Here is a 21480-nt window from a genome sequence, read left to right on the forward strand (position 1 = left end):
CTGAAAAGGGCATAAATTAAAACTCATCCTATTTTCTATTTCTATACACTACAAGCAGAACATGACTGGATATAGCACTGTCTTAAGGAGAGAGATCAGGACTGAAATAGCAGTGTATTATAGGTCAGGACTGAAGAGTCCATGGTAAAGTTCCATATGGAAGTTTGCATGCCGTCTGCCTATATTTTTACCTGGCTTGCAAATTGCACACTGCGGAAGAGTGCGGAGATGAAATCTGTATCTAAACAGAAAAGTTTTTGTCATTGGAAAACAAACTAAATATACTGATACCCTTATGTAAGAACTAAATTATGCTTTAGAAAACAGAATGGATAAAGGAATGTGGTTAAAGAATAATTATGTTCTGGTTAGCAGTAGCTCAGTACAATCTATTCTGTTTGTGATTTTAGTTTAACCTTTTTTGAATAGCTTGAATTCTACAAAATACCTCAAGGATTCAGGAAATGAATCTAAAACATCCTTAAGAATCCATAATAGTAAGTCAGATCAGTGAATATTATAAAGTAATTCTAAATAAGTATTAGTTTTACTGTTCATTTAGTAGTGGATCTACATCCTAATACTGAGGGGAAATAATTTTAATAAAATCTTTTCTTATTCAAGTAATTATGAGTACACAGTGTGGTTAATGTGTGTAATTAATGTAAATTAATTATTCAGGAATATTTTTTGGACATTTTGAGCCTTATCTCTCTGCATTATATAATAAATGTATTTTATTGGCAGGTAGAGAGTAAAACAATGGCAAGCAACAACCAGCTTTGCATCCGACGTTGGACGACTAAGAATGTAGCCAAATGGCTAAAGGAAGAAGGCTTCTGCGAGTATGTGGACGTTTTGTGCAATAGACACAGACTGGATGGTATTACATTATTGACACTGACTGAATATGATTTGCGATCCCCTCCTTTGGAAATTAGAGTCCTGGGGGATATCAAAAGACTAATGTTGTCGATACGCAAATTGCAGAAACAGCATATTGAGGTTTTAGAAGAATTGGGTTACAACAGCGATAATCCCATTGGCACAATGTCTCCTTCTGTTGGCTCCCTTCAAGGTACGGATTGGTTTTGTAATGGTGAAATACCACGGGACTGTGGACCAGTTACTGACCTGAATGCTGATCAGTATCAATACACAAATGGGAAAAACAAACATCCTATGCGAAGACTGGACCCTGAATACTGGAAAACAGTCTTAAGTTGTATATATGTTTTCATAGTGTTTGGCTTTACGTCTTTTGTCATGGTTATAGTACATGAGCGCGTACCTGACATGCAGACATATCCACCGCTACCAGACATATTTCTAGACAGGTAAGTACTTGTTCAGAAACAGAATGATGGTGTTAAATCACAAAATTCTTATACCTTTATAGATATTTTGAATTTCAATATTTTTCATAATAATCTTTCAATATCTAACACTTCTGTATGTATTCGCCCACAGTCTAGATTGTAATGTACTCCAATTCTCGAGATTAAAAAAATATAATTTTAAAAGGCTTTTGTGAAGAAAAAAATTGAGCAGTTGACTTAAAGGGCTGCTGTTACTACTGTACAATTGGATTTTAAAGGAAAACTGCTGTGATTAGTTCTACTTCCTTAGCTAAATGGTTACTTAAAAGATGTGTACACTACCTGACTTGACTGTCCCTTCCTCCCACACGCCAAGTAAATTGATTTTAAAGAATCATAACTCCCTTCTCACATGTTCATTGAAATCTCATAAGTGACACTAGTTGTTGTAATTTATCATATAGCAGATAGCACTTCCATTAACCTGAGGTATAAGATCTCCTTCCACCTGAGTACTGCTTTGGTCATGTTTTAAAAGTCTGTTCCCTTTGGGATGCTTCACTTTCGGGTGACTTATTGTGTTGTTTTTTCCTGCTGTGATGCCCTTTCTTCCATTCCGTGTACTAGCTGTAAAGTTTAATTTAGTTTGTGCTGGTGCTTCACCAAACAGGACTACAAATAAATTGCATTTGATGACAAATTGGTGTTGCAGTGTTGGGAGCAGAGCAAGAGTACATAGAAGAAGCAAGGCACTGAACTGGGGTTGTAGAAGAGATTGTATTTTAGACTGTAAGTGCTTTGAGGTAGGAATTGTATATTCCTTTGTGTTCGAACAGTATCAGCATATTGTGGGTGTTACAGGAACACAGTGATATGGATTGTGGGATGGACTGACAAGCCTTTGTGATGGTTGTTTTTTTTTGTTTTTGTTTTTTTAAAATCTCTTTAAATAAGCTGGGCCAAACATTACCAGTGTTCTAGGTACACAGATAACAAGCTGATATTATTCAGTATATGTGCAACTCCTTTTTCAGAATTGCAGAATTTCCTCTTTGAATCTTTCTTTGAGGCATGCAGCACTTGAATAAGATTACAGCCACTTTGGTGCACTAAAGTAAATGGCAAATGTTGCCTTTTAAAACATTTTCTCCTATGCAATCTTCTGTCACTTTGTGATAATCTTTGAAGTAGCTATGCAATGTGTATAGCATGCTGAAAAATGATGTGACAGTCCTTGACAACTGATGAACTGGCATGCTGGAGAAATAAAGCGATCTAAGTGCTAATACCAGGTTCAGTTTATTTGTATTTGATACTAAGAGCTCACTTTTCTTTCTGGGTATGAAGAAACTGAACTGCTTCTTGCCAAACCACGCAACTGTATTGGGAAAAGCTTTATTGTAACCAAATAATAATCTTTTATTTTCAGTCACCCTTTGAACTGGATAAAGTTTGTAGTTCAAACTGGAGACTGAAGACTTACAAGTTGCAAATGTGGAGGACGCTAACTGTCTCTTCATCTGCTATCACTAAAGACCAAATACGGAGTTCTGATAGCTAAAGTGCTTAAACTGTGTTGCTAATGTACAATTTATTTCTCCAACTTCCTTTGTCCTATACCAGTTTAAACAAAATGGTTTTTACTCCCTTTTGTCACTAGGTAGAAACTGGGGTACTCCATAAATAATGAAGTATAATAATACAATTAGGCTGGGAATTTGAAAGGAGCTGAGGGAGGTTTCAAAGAGGTTGTTTACACTGGAAATTATTTTGTTTGTGGCTGACTGCTCAGCCAGATGTAATGAGGAATGTCAGGTTTGCTGATGTAGAAATCACTAACTGGAGTTCCATTAACATACTGTAGCAATCAGCTGTCATACATTTTTTCCACCTTTAGTCAAGAGAGAGAATTGCTTTCTGCCTGGATGTATCTGTGTATTCTGATAAATGCATCTGGTAAACGGCTGTGGTAAAAGGCTGTTGATAAACAGCCCACACATTTCCTAAACATGAGTACTACCATGAAGTCCCACTTGTTTTGAATAGTATAGGAAGCTTTTAGAGAAGCCTTATTTATTAGTTTTATTTCTCGAGTATTAGTTTTATACTCCGACTAGCCCCAACATCCCAGGCTGAATGTCTGGAGTAGGTGCATAGAGGGGTTTGTTATACTTACTTACCTGTACTACTTGGTGGACTGAGTGCTAGTGAGAGAGCCATTAATTATAAGTAAGGCTATGTTTTAGTCACAGGTATTTTTAGTAAAAGTCGGACAGGTCAGGGACAGTACACACACATTCACAGCCTGTGACCCGTCCATGATTTTTCTGAAAAATACTAGTGAATAAAACTGGAGGGTAGGAAGGGGGGTTGCCTGGGGGCCCGCAGGTGCTGCGGGAGGGCGGCCCGGATGCTTGGGACGGAGAGGGGGGCGGCGCAGCCCAGGACCCTTGCTGGTGCTGGGGGCACGTGGCCCAGGACCTTCGCTGGTGCTGGACAGTAGAAACTGCAAAAGTCAATGAAAGTCACAGGATCCATGACTTCCGTGACAAACTCACAGCCTTAAATATAGGGGAATGACATCCATGCTGTAAATGTTTCCTTTAAATCCGGAGAGAGCAACTGCTAGAGCTACTTAGTTTCTGCTCAGCCATGTGAGTTTAATGTGGAATAAATGCTCCATTCCAAGTAATTCACACATGCGCTATACTACAGACTTCTTATAAAGTGCACAGAAATAAGACCTGACCTCTATCAGGAGGGGCTCAGTCCTGCAGCCTTTATTCATGAAAGTAGTCTCTACTTCACAGGTAGTCTCCTTCAAGGCAATCGGACTAATCCATGTGAATAAAGGCCACACAGCCTAACATTAGTTTAAACGTTACTCAGCAAGTGAGGACCAAAGGGAGAGACAGAAGAAGGGAGAATGATAGTCCGGACAAGACTGGGTGGGAGAGTCTCTTCCCAGGACAGAAGCGCTGTAATCACAGTGTTGGGAGGGGCTACGGTGGAGAATGTTAGCCGAAACAACCAAAGCATTGTCATAGGATTACAACAGAGTCAGTGTCTGAGTAATTGCTTTTCTACCTTTTGTGTAGCAAAGGGGACATGTGACGGAAAAACAGCTTCAGCTGAAATCTATAGCAATTTCTGTTCTGTACTGTTACTGGCAGTACCCGCTTTCTGGGAAAGGAACTTTGACAAACAAGGCTAAAGAGGTTCATACACAATCATTCTGTAGTTGAAATCTAATTTAAAAAAATGCTTTGTAGCTTCTCAGCAGTTCATTGATATATACACAGCAGAAGAGGCACCAAGAGGACAGGAACTGAATAGGTTTGAGTGGCTTCTCTTGGAGAGGTTTTACTCTGCAGCCAGCAATAGCTTACCATTAGCTTTCAAAAAAAAAATTCATTTTTAACTGATTCTCTAATCAGCACTCTTGGGGTATGTCTACATGACTGCCCTCCCTCCCCCAAAATACCCCCAAACAAAACCCTATCAACATGGCAGTGCATCTTAGAGTCTGGGTTCGCATTACAGTACTAAGAATAGCTGAGTAGATGTTTTGGGCTTGGGCTCGGAAACCCACCCCTTTCCTTGGCCTTCAGAGCCTGAGCCTGAACATCTACATGGCTCTGTTTAGCACCCAGGGTATTTTGCTGTGGAGATATATATGGGACTGTGGTAGGTGTTTACCAACTATGCAAACTGTTCTACCCTCCCTATTTTCCAGTACAATACTACAGCAAAGGACTGTGATCCTTGTATATTATATGGCATTGAGTACTCCCATTACCATCAATGAAGATCTTTTGTTACTCAAGTCAGAGCTTGAAAACCTAGTCACACATACCCAGGATGTCAGGTTTCAGAGTAGCAGCCGTGTTAGTCTGTATTCGCAAAAAGAAAAGGAGTACTTGTGGCACCTTAGAGACTAACCAATTTATTTGAGCATAAGCTTTCGTGAGCTACAGCTCACTTCATCAGATGCATACCCAGGATGTATTTATATTGGCAGTCCAAATGAATGACTCCTCTCTGTAAAGCTGCTGCATCCTTTCTTAGGAGAGGAGGAAGCTGGGGAATTATTGCCCCAGGTGCTGCTGATCCTCTCTTTAGAAAACAAAGGGGTTGCAAGGAGTGAGGAACACAAAGGGTGCTGATGGGTTGAGTATATGGAGGTTGTAGGAGAGATCAAGCAGATAAATAACAGGAGAAATAGGAGATTGGGTGGGTGTTATGGGGAAGGGAAGGATGAGGCAGAAAACAGTGTGGGGAAATACCAAAAGATCTGTCAGGAAAATACCAAAAGGTCTGTCAGGACGAAAGCGGAAATACCCTGATGATGCTGCAGGTAAGAATGCATGACAGTATTAGCATTGTTCTTTTTAAAAAAGAAAATGAGTGGTATGAAGTGAGGAAGGAAAAGGAGTTATAAAAAAAGCAGTGGAGACCTTGTAGCACGTATTGAATAAAAAGCTGACAGTGTGCTTAAATATAGTAGAGTGCACAATAAGCAGTACAAGGTCCTCTTTTATAAATTACAGCGGACGTAGTTTTGAGAGAAAGGTAGCATGGGTATATTTTCCTCATGGTTAGTGTACTTAGTCCTAAACTTACAGTTCTGGCATATGAACCCTAATTACAAATTTAATTTAGCCTTTATCACAGAATGAGTTTGATGGTCCTGTCCTCCTGCATTGAAGAGATTTATTATGCTTTAAACACTAAGTTGAAATGGAAGTGTTTTAAGAACTTTGTGCTGACTAGGTTTTTATTGCAGTTACAATATAAGTGATACATCGTGGAAGTTAATGTGTCAAGATGAGAGTGATATTGTTTTGGAAATTCATTATAAAGAATCTACTAAAACCTAAAGATTAGTAAAGAAATTCTGGTAGGAAATCCATGTAAAACATTGAGTTTTACAATAGGTTTTGGCCTTTGATCAATTTCATTTTAAATGTCCTCTAAAACATTTTTAAAAGGGTTGGGAGGGGAGTAAATAAATGAACTAGAGCCTAAGGCATTACTAAGTCTGTCAAAATAAAGTTCTTTGTGCTGTGGAAGTCTTCAGCGTTAGTTTTTCAGAGGAATGCCATACAAGATACTAGTACCAAAGACACTATGGCCAAAACTTTCAAACTTGGGTGCCTGTAGATTCATATATTTAAGAGCAGAAGGAACCAGTAGATTATTTAATCTGACCTCCTATATGCTATAGAACTTTACCCAATAATGCCTGCATTGAGCCCAATAACTTGTTTGACCTAAAGCATATTGTCCAGAAAGGTATCCAGTCTTGATTTGAAGATTTTAAAAAATGGAGAATTTACCACTTACATTGGTGTTTTCTTCCTGTGGTTAGTCAGCCTCACTATTCTACATTTGGCCTGAATTTCTCATTTGAATTTCTGCCTTGAATTTCCAGTGATCCGTTCTTGTTACACCTTTCTCTGCTAGGTTAAAGAGCTCTTTAGTCCCTGATATTTTCTCCCTGTGAAGGTACTTGTACACTAGTAGGCATCTAAATCTTTATTTTGTCACCTAAATAAATGGCTTCATTTTCAAAAAGTGTTGAGCACCTGCAACTTTCGTGTACCTCAGTGGGAGCTTCACATGCTCAATGCCTTTTGAAAATTAGGTCATTCATTTACGTGCCTAATTTAACACACACACACACACTCTCTCTCTCTCTCTCTCTCTCTCTCTCTCTCTCGTAAAAGTTACCTTCTGTTATGTAGGTTAACTTTTTCCTTTTGCTTTAGTGTTCCTAGGATACCTTGGGCCTTTGCCATGACTGAAGTGTGTGGTGTGATTCTCTGCTATATTTGGCTCCTGGTTCTCCTCCTTCACAGACACAGGTATAGTACTTTCAATTAAAAGAACTCTTAATTCAGAAACATCTGTTGGCAACCTAATAAAGATTGAATGTGACTGGAATCCATCATAATAACTATAGCCAAGACTTACCTGTAAACACGATTGTTGTTTACGTCATTAAGATGGCACGATGAAGCCAAGGTACAATTCTTCCTTCCACCTACCATAAAGAATTCCTTTGTTTCCTTTATTTGTTCCTTGAGGATACCACTATTTTGTGCTACTTTACTTCCATTGGAGCCGGTTGTTGCCACTTTGTTTTGCAATGTTGGTTGAACTGGGATCCCATGAAAACCAATCTTTTATATCTCTTCCCCACCCCACCCTCTGAATGTCCACCATTTCTAAATGACCAGCCTGTTTATAGGAACTGGGTGTATATGTCCCCAGACTGGGAGATGAGCGACATGTGTCACACATGGCTGGCTAGCTCCACCCTTGGGGGAAGTGTGAACATTTCTTCCAATCGTTGTAGTCTCTTTAGTCCAGGGATTCCAGTGTGTCCTCTTGCAGGGCTTCCTTTAGAAGCTTCTAAACTACTTCTCTGAATGACTAGCTAATAGCAACTTAGTTCTAATGAGAGAACCAAGAAAAATATTTTTACACACCTTACACTTTAGAATAAACAATATCTTTGTAGTTGGGTCAGACTTGACAATTTGAGTTGACTTTTATTCTCTTCTAGAGAAGCATAACATTAACCACTGCCCAAGGCAGACAAAAACCACCTTTGCTCCTTTTTGGATCATGAGCAGGACAAAGGAATCATTGACTTGCCTGTCTTAAGTAGATCAATATTAAATGATTGTAAATTTGGGAGGGTCAAACTAATTTTAGTATTGCTGCATTTTGTGTTAGTGCTTTGAAACATTTCATCTCAACACTACAGAGTTAACTGGACAGCTTGTGGCTGAAGGACCTGTGTAGGACCTCATTTAAGTTTGTAGCTCCAAAGGAGATACATTTGTTGTTCTAAGCGCGCTTGTATACAACATACGCATTGTCCCTTCGCTGAATAGGAGATAGAGTATGTCCCCTCAGTCTGAGGGGAAAACCCCAAGAGCATAGCAGACATGGATGAAGAATCATGGGGTTTTTTATATGCTTGTGAAATGAGGGCTGGCATTCCTGAGACTTGACTTTTGTCACTTTATTATGGACAAATTGTGAATGTGAATACTAAATTCAGAGACATGTTGGCTTCTGAACCCCTGTATGCAGTGATCTGAATATCTTTCAGTCAGACTTTCACTATGACACACAATTTCTTTAAAAATGTCAGTATTTCATTAAGTTGCCAGTACATAAAACAGCATTGCTATTTGAAAGAAAGATAAAAATTAGAAATAAAACTTAATACGGTGTTAAACTAAATTGTTGTAGTTCAAGAAATCCCTGTCCCATTAAAAATCATGCCATGGGGATAAGTTAGAGAAGAATGCTGTAAATCTCTCATAATTCTCTTTAATTTTCATAACCAAATGCACAAGAATTCAAATACTTTTGCACAACTCTTTCATCCCTTTTTGTTTTCCCAGGTCTATACTCTTACGCAGACTGTGTAGCTTAATGGGGACAGTGTTCTTGTTGCGTTGCTTTACAATGTTTGTTACATCACTCTCTGTGCCAGGCCAGCATCTGCAGTGTTCCGGAAAGGTAAAGGAATATTCTTAAATGTTTGTTTTCTGCTGATTTTGGTTTAACCGTCTCATTCAGATGAAAATTATTGTGATAGGGATAGTCATATTGTACGCATATATGTAGTTAGCTGCAAACTTCTGCTTGTTAAATACCGACTCTCTCATGTGCAAAGGCATCACATCAAGGATCATGAAGTTGATAGTTACTTATATAACGTTTTTGTTAGAAAGCAGCTAAAATATTGCATTCGTTTTGGGGCTTTCAGGGTAGTACTCTATGTAAACAAGAGAGGATTAATCAGAGGAACACATATGAGTGACTGAACGGGATGATTTATGAGGAATGACTGAAAATTAAATATTTATACCTAATCTAGCCTGCTAAAATGAGACACAGCTGCCAAGTATTTGAAGGATGGAAACACTACAGAGAGAGAAGGCTTGTGTAGGGCATAAGACTATAGCTAGAAATAAAGGGATGAACTTATGAAAAATGTTTAGGCTGAATAGCAGGAAAATCTTTTGGACTGACTCACTAGGCTGTGGATTAAATCCTCAAGAGAATGTGTGGAAGCTCCATTATGTGAATCACTTATAGCTATGGATTAAATAAACCACAGAATTTAGAGAAAGTACTTATCAGAGGTACTTTGTATACCTCTATAATTATAGTTACAGATCCCAGTTATGCCAAAATAGAATCCATGGGCTGTTCTGATGATCTGTATTTGCAGTAAAAGTTAAAAATGGAAACTGGGAATGTGAGTGTGAATTAAATATACATAGTGCTAGGCAGCAACTGAGTTTCTCTTAGATATGTTTGGACAATAGTAAAAACTATTCTTAGCAATGGCTTTTAAATATTAATGTTGCTGTTTTAATTTTAGTTGTATGGCAACGTGTGGGCAAAACTTCAGCGAGCATTTGCCATATGGAGTGGTTTTGGAATGACGCTCACTGGAGTACATACATGTGGAGACTACATGTTCAGTGGCCATACTGTTGTCCTGACTATGCTGAACTTCTTTGTCACTGAATGTAAGTACACAATACCAGTGTCCAGACATGTGCGAGTATTATGAAGACGTGACAATGACTGTAATTAAGGGTGCACGCGGCATACTCCCTCCCTATTTTTATTTCTTCTGTTCTCAAAATCTCCTCCTTTTATGACTGAAAGCTTTCATTATTAGTGTTGAGCTGGAGATGGAAGTTACTTAAAAAGAACAAAGTCCCTGAGTATTTTGACCAATCACTGTAGAATCTAGGTGTCCTAAAAGATTAGCATGGAATGTGCTTGATAAGATTTGCATACAGTCACTCAAGCATCTAAAGTACCTAGCACATTTTGGGTGCTATAAATGAAAAAAAAATCTGCAGTGAGATGATTAATGAAGGATCTGACCTGTAATAACTGGAAAGTGAAGGGTAAGCGCTTTTCAGAATGCACCTAGCTGCTTTTCAAGGTCCCCAAACAGTCTTCTTACCAGGCTTCCTGCCCTCCTTTTAAAAGTGCTTATGGGTGGAGCCTGAGCAGTTCTAGGACATACATTCCATACGGGAACTGATGAAATGGATTTTCTGAGCACCTTCGGGCTCAGAAGCAATTCAGTGGGGTTTTGGTAACCTCAGCCCAAAAGGCAACTTTCTAAAAAGATTTTAACAAATGAAGATTGGGGATGGAAAATGGAAGTGCCATATCAGTTTCAACTACATTGTCACTGCCATGTTTTTAAAATCGTCTTAATTTAAGACGGTCTTAAATGAACTAAACAGAGATGTGAGTTTGCTGTTCAAGTTACTTTCTTGTACAGCAGTGATCTTCCATTCTTCAACTGTCCGTACCCATGCTCATATTTTCCCTTTCTCTAGTACTTTCCTCACTTCTCAATTTTATTTTAGAAGTCTTCTTCACATTGCGTTATCCTTATCTGATCCCCGCTCCCTTTTTTTGTTTCACCCTCTTTCCTGCACTGTCTTTTCTTGCATCTCTGCTCTGTGTGCACCAGCAGTAGATTGGAATTGACTAGAATCCTGATCTCTAAAGCAGTGGCATTCTCTCAGTGATTGGGATTCTAGTTAAATTTATTGTGCTGCTAAGACGCACAGATTGAGCGGAAAGGCAGTGGAGAGCAACTTCAGAGTCAGAGGTGAATAAGGGCATATTGAGAAACAGCCTGGCAGGTACATGGCCATGATTCTGTTCTATTACAAAGGGTGTATGAATAGCAACCCTCCAACTGTGGACCAGTATCTCTTGGCATTTTCTTAATGCACTGTTTTGAAAGAGTATACTGTACATCTAGCTATATGACTCTGCCTTATGCTGTGGGACACCTTTCAGTGATATTTCTCACTCTCTTCAGTTTAGCTGCATCTGTATTAAACCTTTAAATTAGAATAAAGTTTAGAATAGGCTAATCAAACTCTCTGCACATGACTATTAAAATAATGTAATATACAGGTAAAAGGCACATTATTCGTGTTTCAGAGAACAGCCGTGTTAGTCTGTATTTGCAAAAAGAAAAGGAGTACTTGTGGCACCTTAGAGACTAACCAATCTATTTGAGCATAAGCTTTCGTGAGCTACAACTCACTTCATCGGATGCATACCGTGGAAAGTTTAGAAGATCTTATATACACACAAAGCATGAAAAAATACCTCCTCCCACCCCACTCTCCTGCTGGTAATAGCTTATCTAAAGTGATCACTCTCCTTACAATGTGTATGATAATCAAGGTGGGCCATTTCCAGCACAAATCCAGGGTTTAACAAGAACGTCTGGGGGTGGGGGTAGGAAAAAACAAGGGGAAATAGGCTACCTTGCATAATGACTAAGCCACTCCCAGTCTCTATTCAAGCCTAAGTTAATTGTGTCCAATTTGCAAATGAATTCCAATTCAGCAGTTTCTCGCTGGAGTCTGGATTTGAAGTTTTTTTTGTTGTAAAATAGCGACTTTCATGTCTGTAATCGCGTGACCAGAGAGATTGAAGTGTTCTCCGACTGGTTTATGAATGTTATAATTCTTGACATCTGATTTATGTCCATTTACTCTTTTACGTAGAGACTGTTCAGTTTGACCAATGTACATGGCAGAGGGGCATTGCTGGCACATGATGGCATATATCACATTGGTGGATGTGCAGGTGAATGAGCCTCTGATAGTGTGGCTGATGTGATTAGGCCCTGTGATGGTGTCCCCTAAATAGATATGTGGGCACAGTTGGCCCAACTTGATTATCATACACATTGTAAGGAGAGTGATCACTTTAGATAAGCTATTACCAGCAGGAGAGTGGGGTGGGAGGAGGTATTTTTTCATGCTTTGTGTGTATATAAAATCTTCTAAACTTCCCACGGTATGCGTCCGATGAAGTGAGCTGTAGCTCACGAAAGCTTATGCTCAAATAAATTGGTTAGTCTCTAAGGTGCCACAAGTACTCCTTTTCATTATTCGTGTTAAAGACCTATAAAGAGGATTGATAAAAGATACCCAAGTGAGTTGTAAAGAAAATTTTAAAGTAGTTAAAAATACTTCGGTATCTCAGTACCTCCAGGGTGAGTAAAAAGTATTAACCCTTGTCTACAACTAAAATGCTACTTGTTCAAGGGAGAACGAGACTATAGCTCTCTAGACCCGCGGTCGGCAACCTTTTAGAAGTGGTGTGCCGAGTCTTCATTTATTCACTTCAATTTAAGGTTTCACATGCCAATAATACATTTTAATATTTTTTAGAAGGCTATAAGTCTATATATTATATAACTAAACTATTGTATGTAAACAAGGTTTTCAAAATGTTTAAGAAGCTTCATTTAAAATTAAATTAAAATACTGATCTTACACCGCCGGCACGCTCAGCCCGCTGCTGGTCTAGGGGTCTGTTCGCTGGCTCCTGCCAGCCAGGGTCCTGGCTGCCGGCCATGTTCAACCCTGCTGCCAGTCTGGGGTCCCGACCCTGTCCACATAGAGTGGGTACCTACCTTCTCCCTGGTTCTAGCCATTCTCTTCCTCTCTCTGCACTGAGATGAGGGTGGGAGTGCGCTGAGTACAGGGCTGGGGGTGAAGGAGCAGGTTGGGGTGTAGGGTCTGGCCAGGAGCTAGAATGAGGGAGGGGGCTCAGGGTTGGGGCAGGAGGTTTGGGTGTGGAGCGCTTACCTGGGCAGCTCCAATTTGGTGTGAGTGGGTGCAGGTGGGAATGTGGGTGTGTGTGTGTGTGCAGGAGCTCCTGTTTGATGCTCAGGGTGGGGGGTGCAAAAGTCAGGGCATGAGGTGTGGGGGGCTGGGGTGTGTGTGAGGGGGGTGCAGGGGTCAGGGCAGAGGGCTGGGGGTGTGGGCTGGAGTTGTGGGGGTGCACCCAGCCCCCCTGAGCAGCTCACGGCAGGGGGATGGAGGGGATATGCCAATTCCACCCCCTTCCCCAAGGTCCCCGGAGCAGAGAGCGCGAGCAAGCTGCGCTCTGCTTTTCCCTCTCCCCCTCTGTAGCAAGGGCCATCAGCTGATCGGCTGCAGGGAGGGAGAGGAGGAGGGGCAGGAACCCAGCATGTCGGGGGAAAAGAGGCGCGGGGAAAGGGGAAGCTTGCCTGCCCTGCAAGGAGTGGGCGGGGGATGGAGAAGAGTGGGCCGGGCGGGATTTTTAGTGGCACGCTGCTTTCTGCCGGGGTCCCCGGTAGACAGCAGCGTGCCATTAAAAATTGGCTCGCGTGCCGTCGGTTGCCGACCCCTGCTCTAGACTATACTATGGTGCTTAGCTATCACTTTGGTAGGCACTTTACAAATACCTCAGGAGGGTAGAAGATCTTTGTAATGGGTACAACAGAATACGAACACTCAGATGGACTTGAATAAATGATACTGTAAAAATTCATACAGGATTTGTATTGTATGCATGTCCCACAACTGCCTCTCTAAATGAAATAGCTGTAATCTCTTATCTTGTGGTTCTAAAAGGGTTCACTGTGGCATAATTGGACATGGATGCTTTATTTTTACTGAATAGCAGAGCGATAAGCTTCTTATGGTGTTAACCTGAGTCTATTACTTAGAAAATAAAACTTTGCAAAGATACAAGCTTTTTGACAGATCTTCACAATACTTGATGCTGATATTAATTATCAGTCACTTTATAAGGTAATGTTAATAATTCAAAATGTGATTTATTATTTTTAATGCATTAAACAGTAAATGAAGAGAGCTAGCTTGACTAGGAATTGTAGTTAAATTACTTCAAAATCAGTCACACGTGCACCTGGAAACGTCTTTCTCTTAAAGAAAAGTGTGCCAGACCTACCTATATTCTGTATAGTTGCCACTGGAGAAGGTATTCTGTTTGTAGTCATGCCATATGTTACTGTGTAATAGAGCTCTGCAGCGGGACTGGGATCCTGCGGGACCCGCTGCCATAATGACAGGGGCGGGAGTAAAGAATAGCCCTGCACAGGGCTCTGCTGTGTAATATTTCTATGTACTGTTAAACAGATGCTACCCTTCTCCCCTGGGGTCGTTGAACTTCAATGATGGGTGAAGTGATTTATATTCATAATTCTTAATGAAGTATTCTGATTGAATTAATTGGGCTGTGTATATGAGCACCAGATCAGGCCCCTAATTTGTTCAGTCCTTTGGATTGCTGTGTAAATGTAAGATCGTGTTAGGTGTCTCATGGGAGTGGGTGTAGTAAACTTGCTAAGAACCTTGGTTTGTGAAACAGTCTAGGTGAATCTTTTAACGTGCTACTTTGTCCTTTGCTAGATACACCAAGAAGCTGGAACTTCTTGCATACTTTATCTTGGGTCCTGAATCTCTTTGGAATCTTCTTCATTTTGGCTGCACATGAACATTACTCTATAGATGTCTTCATTGCCTTCTACATCACCACAAGACTCTTTTTGTACTACCACACATTGGCTAATACCAGAGCATATCAGCAGAGTAGGAGAGCGAGAATCTGGTTTCCAATGTTTTCTTTTTTCGAATGCAATGTTAATGGTACAGTTCCGAATGAGTATTGCTGGCCCTTTTCAAAACCCACAATAATGAGAAGGTTAATTGGATGAAGAGTACCTAGTTTAATCTAAGTTAGTCTGAAGTATCCGTAACAAATCTTTACAGAACTAGCTGGAAAAATAAGAAAATAACTAACTGTTTCCATCCCTGTGGTCTCCTCATGCCCTGCTTCTTAGAGTCTCCGTCACAAAGTTGGGATTTCCATACTTCACAAGGTAGTAGAAGAAAGTAACGCTAGGAGGCTAGCTAAAGGCTGCCCATAGATCATTATGAATCTGAAATAGAGAAGTCATTATTTCCATTGGCATGATTCTACAAAAATGCTTTAGGGTAGAGAATAACTTACACTTTTTTAATGTGTGCTTTACCTGACTTGCTGTTTTGAGGTCCAGATGATCTCTGGCTCTTGAATGTTTGCCTGTACAAATAATACTAAGTACTAATTTGTTAGCCACTGACTTTCTTTTAAAAATAATATTAAATATAACTTTTTCCGTTGAGGCGTGTACACTTACAAAATGAGATTCTGAAGAGTAGCTTGTCAGAATAAGGAAGGCATTTTTGCTCTTTGCTAAACGGTTTCCCAGAAAACTTAAATAAGAATTCTGAAAAAGGTATAATAGAAATGTGTTCTGTATATATACAGAATGCCAAAAATGAAACCGCCTGCTTTTTTGATTTGGGGGTTGTCAGGTATTAAGATGGTGTTTTGAACAGGACTTATTTGGTCAGAGTAAACAGTTTATGCCATTGTCCAACTACTTGGACGGTTCCTTGTTGCATTTCAACAAATGGGTTAGAAATAAAAGCTACATCTGTTGAAAATGAGGTTGAGGTAGCTTTAGTGTTTTAGAGTCACATAGTTACTCTCTCTTCTGTAGGGTTTATCAAACACTTTGCCTAAACCTGTGCATGCTTTTTATGAGCAACTCTTTAACCACTAGAAGAATAGAACCGTTAAATTTATGTAGTGCCTCATAAATAGATGGGGAAATGCATGTAGTGACTTTTTTTTTTCCTTCAGGAAAAGTTTTAAAGCAAGTTTCAGAAATAGTGCTATGCTGATCATCTTTTTTTTAATTACATTTTTTTGTCCCAATCCATCTGGAATCAGCAAACATTGAACATATTTGAATGCCTAAGAGTTTTTTTGACAAACTCTATATACAGTAAATGCTTTTATACTTAGTCTTAGCAATTATGAAAATAGACTGGTTGTTAGAAATAAGCTGCTTGTTTATGACCCTAGGAGTTAGTGTCTTAAGCGGTTTAACTTCTGTGATAAGGATCACTTTTCTGAGAGATCCTGATTTTGCTTGGAAAGACCTAATGATTAGAACTGGAGCCTGAAGTAGTGTGTGCAAGCAAGGCACAAACCTGTTAGTGATCTTACAAACCGTTATCCATATATTTTTGTGTGCAAGAAGGTAGCTTTAACTGTAGTTACTCAGATTTAGTGGGGAATGGTAGTTAACTTGAGAGTTGTGAATTGCAACAAATATATAAATGTTAGTGATTCATGCTAATTCACTATCACATAATTTCAGAATGGCTAGCGTGTGAGAAGAGGTAGTGCAATGTCAGCCTCGAAAAATTTCGATGACATTTTGCCATCCTGATACAAACAGTTCAGTCCCACTTTACAGTGACTATAGGAAAACTGCAATACATAGTGTACTTGCCTGTCAACAACAGCAAATTTACCCAGTCAAGTAGAATTTTGCAAGACTGAGTTAGGTATTTGAAGCTCCACGATCTAGTATGGTCTCCCATCTCTACATTTATGGGCCTTAACAAAGCTACTTTAAACTTGGAATTACAAGCAGTAATTAATGAGAGAATATATTACCCACTCTTCATAATGTTTCTTTTAAAAGTTTGCAAGTTTATTTAGTTCCTGTTCCTGGGAGGAATTCCATATCCCAGAGTATCTGTACAAATGCAGGCGCACACCTAGTGTAACTTACATTGCTCTGCAGACTTTGATATCTGTAACATTCCTGTTCTTTAACAAACCTGCTGCTAATGGTAAATCATCCAAACCTGCTGAGTGCTCCCAGCACCTAAAGTAAGGAAATGCACTGACACTTTGCAAAACAGAATCTTTAGTCTCCAAGGACTTATGTTTTTATGATAAACGATCCTTGTTTGCTGCCCTTGCCTTGCTGATAGGAAGAGGCAATCTGAACATTCCTCTCCGGCACTCTGGAATAAAACATCCCCACTTATGGACACACACTTGCTTCTGCAGCAGCCAATAATTCATTGGGCCATTGTTTAACAGTGTTATTTCTTTAACACTTTAATGTGTGTCCAAAATGTGTAGAGATGTATATTCTTTGAGGTTTTTGGAGCCTGAAGTAGTGATACTTCAGGGGGAAAAAGGAATTAAAAATGCAACTACATTTGCAAAGCCGTTGACTCTGAAAGTAACTCCAGACTGCAGACTTCTGTGTCTGAATTGTAGAATTCTTCTTCAGTCTTTTATTTACTCATGTCTAGTAAAGAAAAAAGTTCTATAACTTATCACAAAAGTGTTTACATAAACTAAAATGACATCTCAAGATTTTTATGTGTAATACTTCAAGTTCAAATCTTTGTTTTTGAAGCCTAAACATTCTTGGGTTTTCATTTTGCCTCCAGCTTTATTTATTTCTCAAGTGCTGTTTACATCTAAAGTATTGACAAGTCAGTATTGCTGTTTGTTTTTTTTAATTTGTTTTGAAAATAGGATATTTGCTATCTACACCATTGCTTTATGTATTCACACACTGATCCTCTTGCTGCTAAGAATCTGTTTCCAATATTTGTAACATGCAGGATTCATTTCCTGAGAACTGGGCAGGGTGTTAAGACCGTCAGTCCTTCTGTTTCTTGGAGGTTAGGCCTATCTGCCAATAGACACAAAGGCAGTAGCTCATAACGATTTTCTGACTATAAAGAGAACAAAACATTTCAGGTGCTTTTATTCAGCATTTCAAAACAAGAGTTGGCCCTTAAAGTAAAACTGGCAACTTGATTGAAATGAATTGGTCGGGGGGGGGAGTCTAAAGTCAAGTGAGGTACAGAATTTTTTAAATGTTTTATACAGGTTTTTCTGCTCCTCTGCTGTTAACAAGTCTTGGTGTTTGTTCTTGCAGCAGAAAGGGTGGGCCTGAATAATGCTAAACATGATCAAGCTTGCTGTGCCTCCCCTTTTTATGACCACACACACCTGCCTGCTGCCTCTTCTATTTCATCTTATCTGCAGCTCTTTCTGGCAGATGTCCTGTTGCAGAGACTGGGGTAGAACGGTACATGAGTTCCCCCTCAAAACAGGACATGTGTGATGTCATCAGGTTAGTGCTTTATACAGGAAGTGCAAATGATGAACAAACCCATGAAACGGACTTTCAAACACACAAAGTAAATAAACTGCATCAAATAGAGAAACATTTCTCTAATCTTTCGGTTACAAGGAATACCTGAGATTATTGGAACAATAGGGTCAGATTTACAAATGGAAGTCATTTTTCCCCCAAAACTGATTGTCCCTTTTTAACTTGGCTGAAATAGTTGAGGTATTGAGGGACTCTGTGGCTTAATACTTGAGACAAAAGTGTAAATTCAGGCTTAGATTTTTGGCGTATATAGTGAAGGTGACACGCAAAGGGGAAAGTGCCCTTTCTCGGTCTCGTGACATAAGAAGGCTGAAAGCTATGTGCAATTTTTGTGTGTTCAAAATATCAGGTCTTGATTCTTTTTGCTGGAGGAGTCCTTGGAGGACTGGAAAATTACTGGAATTGTGACACTACCAGAGAATGAACCCGAATAAAAGAAAACAAGTACTTTTTAAAACCGTTTAATGCAAACTCCTGATAAAGACTTTGGAGAGCATCTTTTTTTCAAAGATTCAACACCTCTGCTTTTCAGCTGAGGACTCAAAGCTTCCACTCCACTTCTCTATTCCTTTTTCGGAGTCCTCCAGCAAAAACAGGACAACTCAATAGTTCTGATATTTCTAAGATAATCAAATCAGCAGAAACATTTTAATAAGCCCCCAAGTCCTCAGACTTTCAGGACTGACTTAGAGACAGATCTTGCAAGATGTTAAGCACACAGCTTGATCTAGCAAAGCACATGCTTCACTTTTTAAGCACATGAGTAGACCCATTAGCTTCAGTGAGATTACTCATGCTTCAAGTGCTTCCCTGGGTCTGGACCGGTGTGCTCAGCACCATCTAGAACCGATCCCTTATATTACAAATAAGTGGGCACATGATTTTGTTTTCTATTTTAGGTCCCATTAAATCTCCATGCACCATATGGAAAAGATATTGTACTGGAACATGTAAGATAAATGAATGTTAGAAGTAAAGTCACTTCTGTAGAGATGACATCAAATCTAGGAACATTGCTATTAGTGGTTTGATGTTATAAGAAGCAGGGCTCAGTGAAAATGAGCTGGCAAGCCCAACTGCCAGTGCTAATATGGTAAACAAAACCTTTTTACAAGTTTCTAACCCCAAAAGCCCCAAAACTTGGCTATTTTATAAATGTGTAGATCAAGAATTGCTACACTGAACAGTTTTCCCATTTGGCTAACTGTATTTTTTTTCATATGGTGCAAAAAAGAACAACACATGGGGGAATGGTATTAGTGGAATTTACTGTGATGTTGAACAAAAATCAATATTTAAAACAGCATTCCTAAAGTCTGCATAACTTTTTATTAGAACAGCAGTATTAAGTACTTATACACTACAGTGCTACACTGTTTCATTACTCGTTGCACAGTTTCTTATTAATACAATAAAATCAAGTTACTTGGAATTGTCTGAGTTTTATGGAAGTCCTTTTGTAGACTTCAAGTACCACATAATAAAAGTAATGAATAATTTAGTCATTTGTCCTTCCTGTATTGTTTTTTCTATTTGAGAAGATTAAAAGATATTTTTATCAAGAAGGATTTTGCCATAATTTATGTTGCTTTATTAAAAACAATTTAGGATTCTTTAAAAGAAAGTTCACCCATGGTAATTATAAAGCCAGCATGGCTTTGTAGGGTTTGCAGTCTGTAATTAGTAGATAGCCCAACAATGAACTAACGTGAACTGTGAATTACCTCGCCTGCCTAGAGGCCTTCTTGTGTCAAGGATTAATTGGTAGACCACTAATAATCCATATATATGTATTTTTCTGATGTTCCTTTGAGAGATGGAGAGATTTTTGAAAGATTGTCTGATTTTTATGATTTGATTGAAACAGTATTATGCTGTGGGCAAAGTTGACGTGGAATTAACCTACAAAATAGTTCTCCTTCATTGTAAACGTCTGAACACTAAAAGGCACAGTACTATATTAAACCTGTTTTCAGTCATCCGTTTTGTAGTTTTTGGTAATGCTCATAGCTTGAGCCACAAGTGCGTTACAGTGAACGGAATGTACATAGTTTTACACGATATACATTTTCAGAACAGAGTTGTGGTAGTTGTGTAAGAATTTAAAGTAACTTAAAAAGTGGAGCGTATTGAATTCCTGTATTAACCCCATGATTTAAGTAGTGACTTTACTTTGAACTTAATGTAATGTCCTCTTTCATTCAATTATAAGTGACTTATACAGAGGAATTACAAACTACACTAATGTATAGTGCTTAGCATAACAAGGTGTATAAAAACTAGTACTTAAAGGTTTTTGGGGAAGATGTTTCTTTGCACTAAACACAGATCTTTTAGTTAAGTACACATGTGTACGTACACACACACACACACACACTAGTGTTACTTGAAAGTTCCCGTGGCAGTGAAGTTTGAAGCACAGTAATGTAAATATTGTTTTGACTCTAAAATTAAACCCAGATTTAATTAATATATTATTTTTATCTTGTATTAAAACAAATATTTAAAAGCATTAAAAATAAAATCTTTGGAAGATGGCTGAAGACTGCTTTTCTTTTTTTAAATTTAAGTGAGTGGTCAAGTATCTAGTGAGGTATTGGTGATGGGGCCTGAAAGCTGTATATTACATTTGTAAACATGTAAAATAGTGGCTAGAACAGGGGCCTGGGTATCAGGACTTGACACCTCGCCCCAGTATGGTCAGATTTCCTTTATGACTTTTGGTGAGTCACTTGACCTCTTTGTTTGCTTACTCATATCAACACCAACCCCCCCCCCCCCGCCCCTCCCACACACTTTGTTCCCATCCCCACACACTCGTTTACTAGCACCTAACCCTTCCTTCTCTGCTTACTTCCATCTCTGGCTCCTGCAACCTCCTCTTCCTCTGTCTTTTCCCCTATCCCCACCCCCAATTTCTAACTCCTTTAAATTTCAGTGTAGCTGCTTCCACCTAATACTTGCTTCCTGGATACAAGTGTGGATGGGGTGGACAGAGCACAGGAGAGACAGTCTCTCTGCCCTCCCTTCCTGTGCCTGCTGCCACAGTGCCCCCCCAACCTAGTAGCAGGGAGGAGGAATGGCCGGGTAATTCCTGCTCTGTTACTGAAGCCCTAGGATGGAGCATGCTTGGTGCAGGGAGAATCTTTGGAGAATTTACCTGCACAAGTTTCTACTGAGCATGAGCAAACTCAGATTTTACAAAGTTTATGGTGAATTTTCACAGGCACCTCCATGGCAGGTGACCTC

At 39.3% G+C, this 21480-nt stretch overlaps 1 protein-coding gene across 3 annotated transcripts in view; it reads left to right on the forward strand.

Annotated features, from left to right (window-relative positions):
- SAMD8 (sterile alpha motif domain containing 8) overlaps positions 1–20768 on the forward strand; it is a 34293-nt gene extending 13525 nt beyond the window's left edge. For 2 of the 3 annotated variants that reach the window (XM_075130764.1, XM_075130765.1), the window contains exons 2-6: positions 748–1337; positions 7091–7186; positions 8744–8861; positions 9733–9883; positions 14597–20768. In XM_075130764.1, coding sequence (XP_074986865.1) covers positions 763–1337; positions 7091–7186; positions 8744–8861; positions 9733–9883; positions 14597–14901 — 1245 coding nt within the window. In that variant the 5' untranslated portion in view covers positions 748–762 and the 3' untranslated portion in view covers positions 14902–20768. The remainder of the gene's footprint in view (positions 1–747; positions 1338–7090; positions 7187–8743; positions 8862–9732; positions 9884–14596) is intronic. The other variant, XM_075130763.1, reaches the window with a different exon arrangement.
- The last annotated feature ends 712 nt before the right edge of the window (positions 20769–21480 follow it).

Source organism: Caretta caretta, chromosome 7 (assembly GCF_965140235.1).
Source record: "Caretta caretta isolate rCarCar2 chromosome 7, rCarCar1.hap1, whole genome shotgun sequence".
NCBI classification, from domain to species: domain Eukaryota; kingdom Metazoa; phylum Chordata; order Testudines; family Cheloniidae; genus Caretta; species Caretta caretta.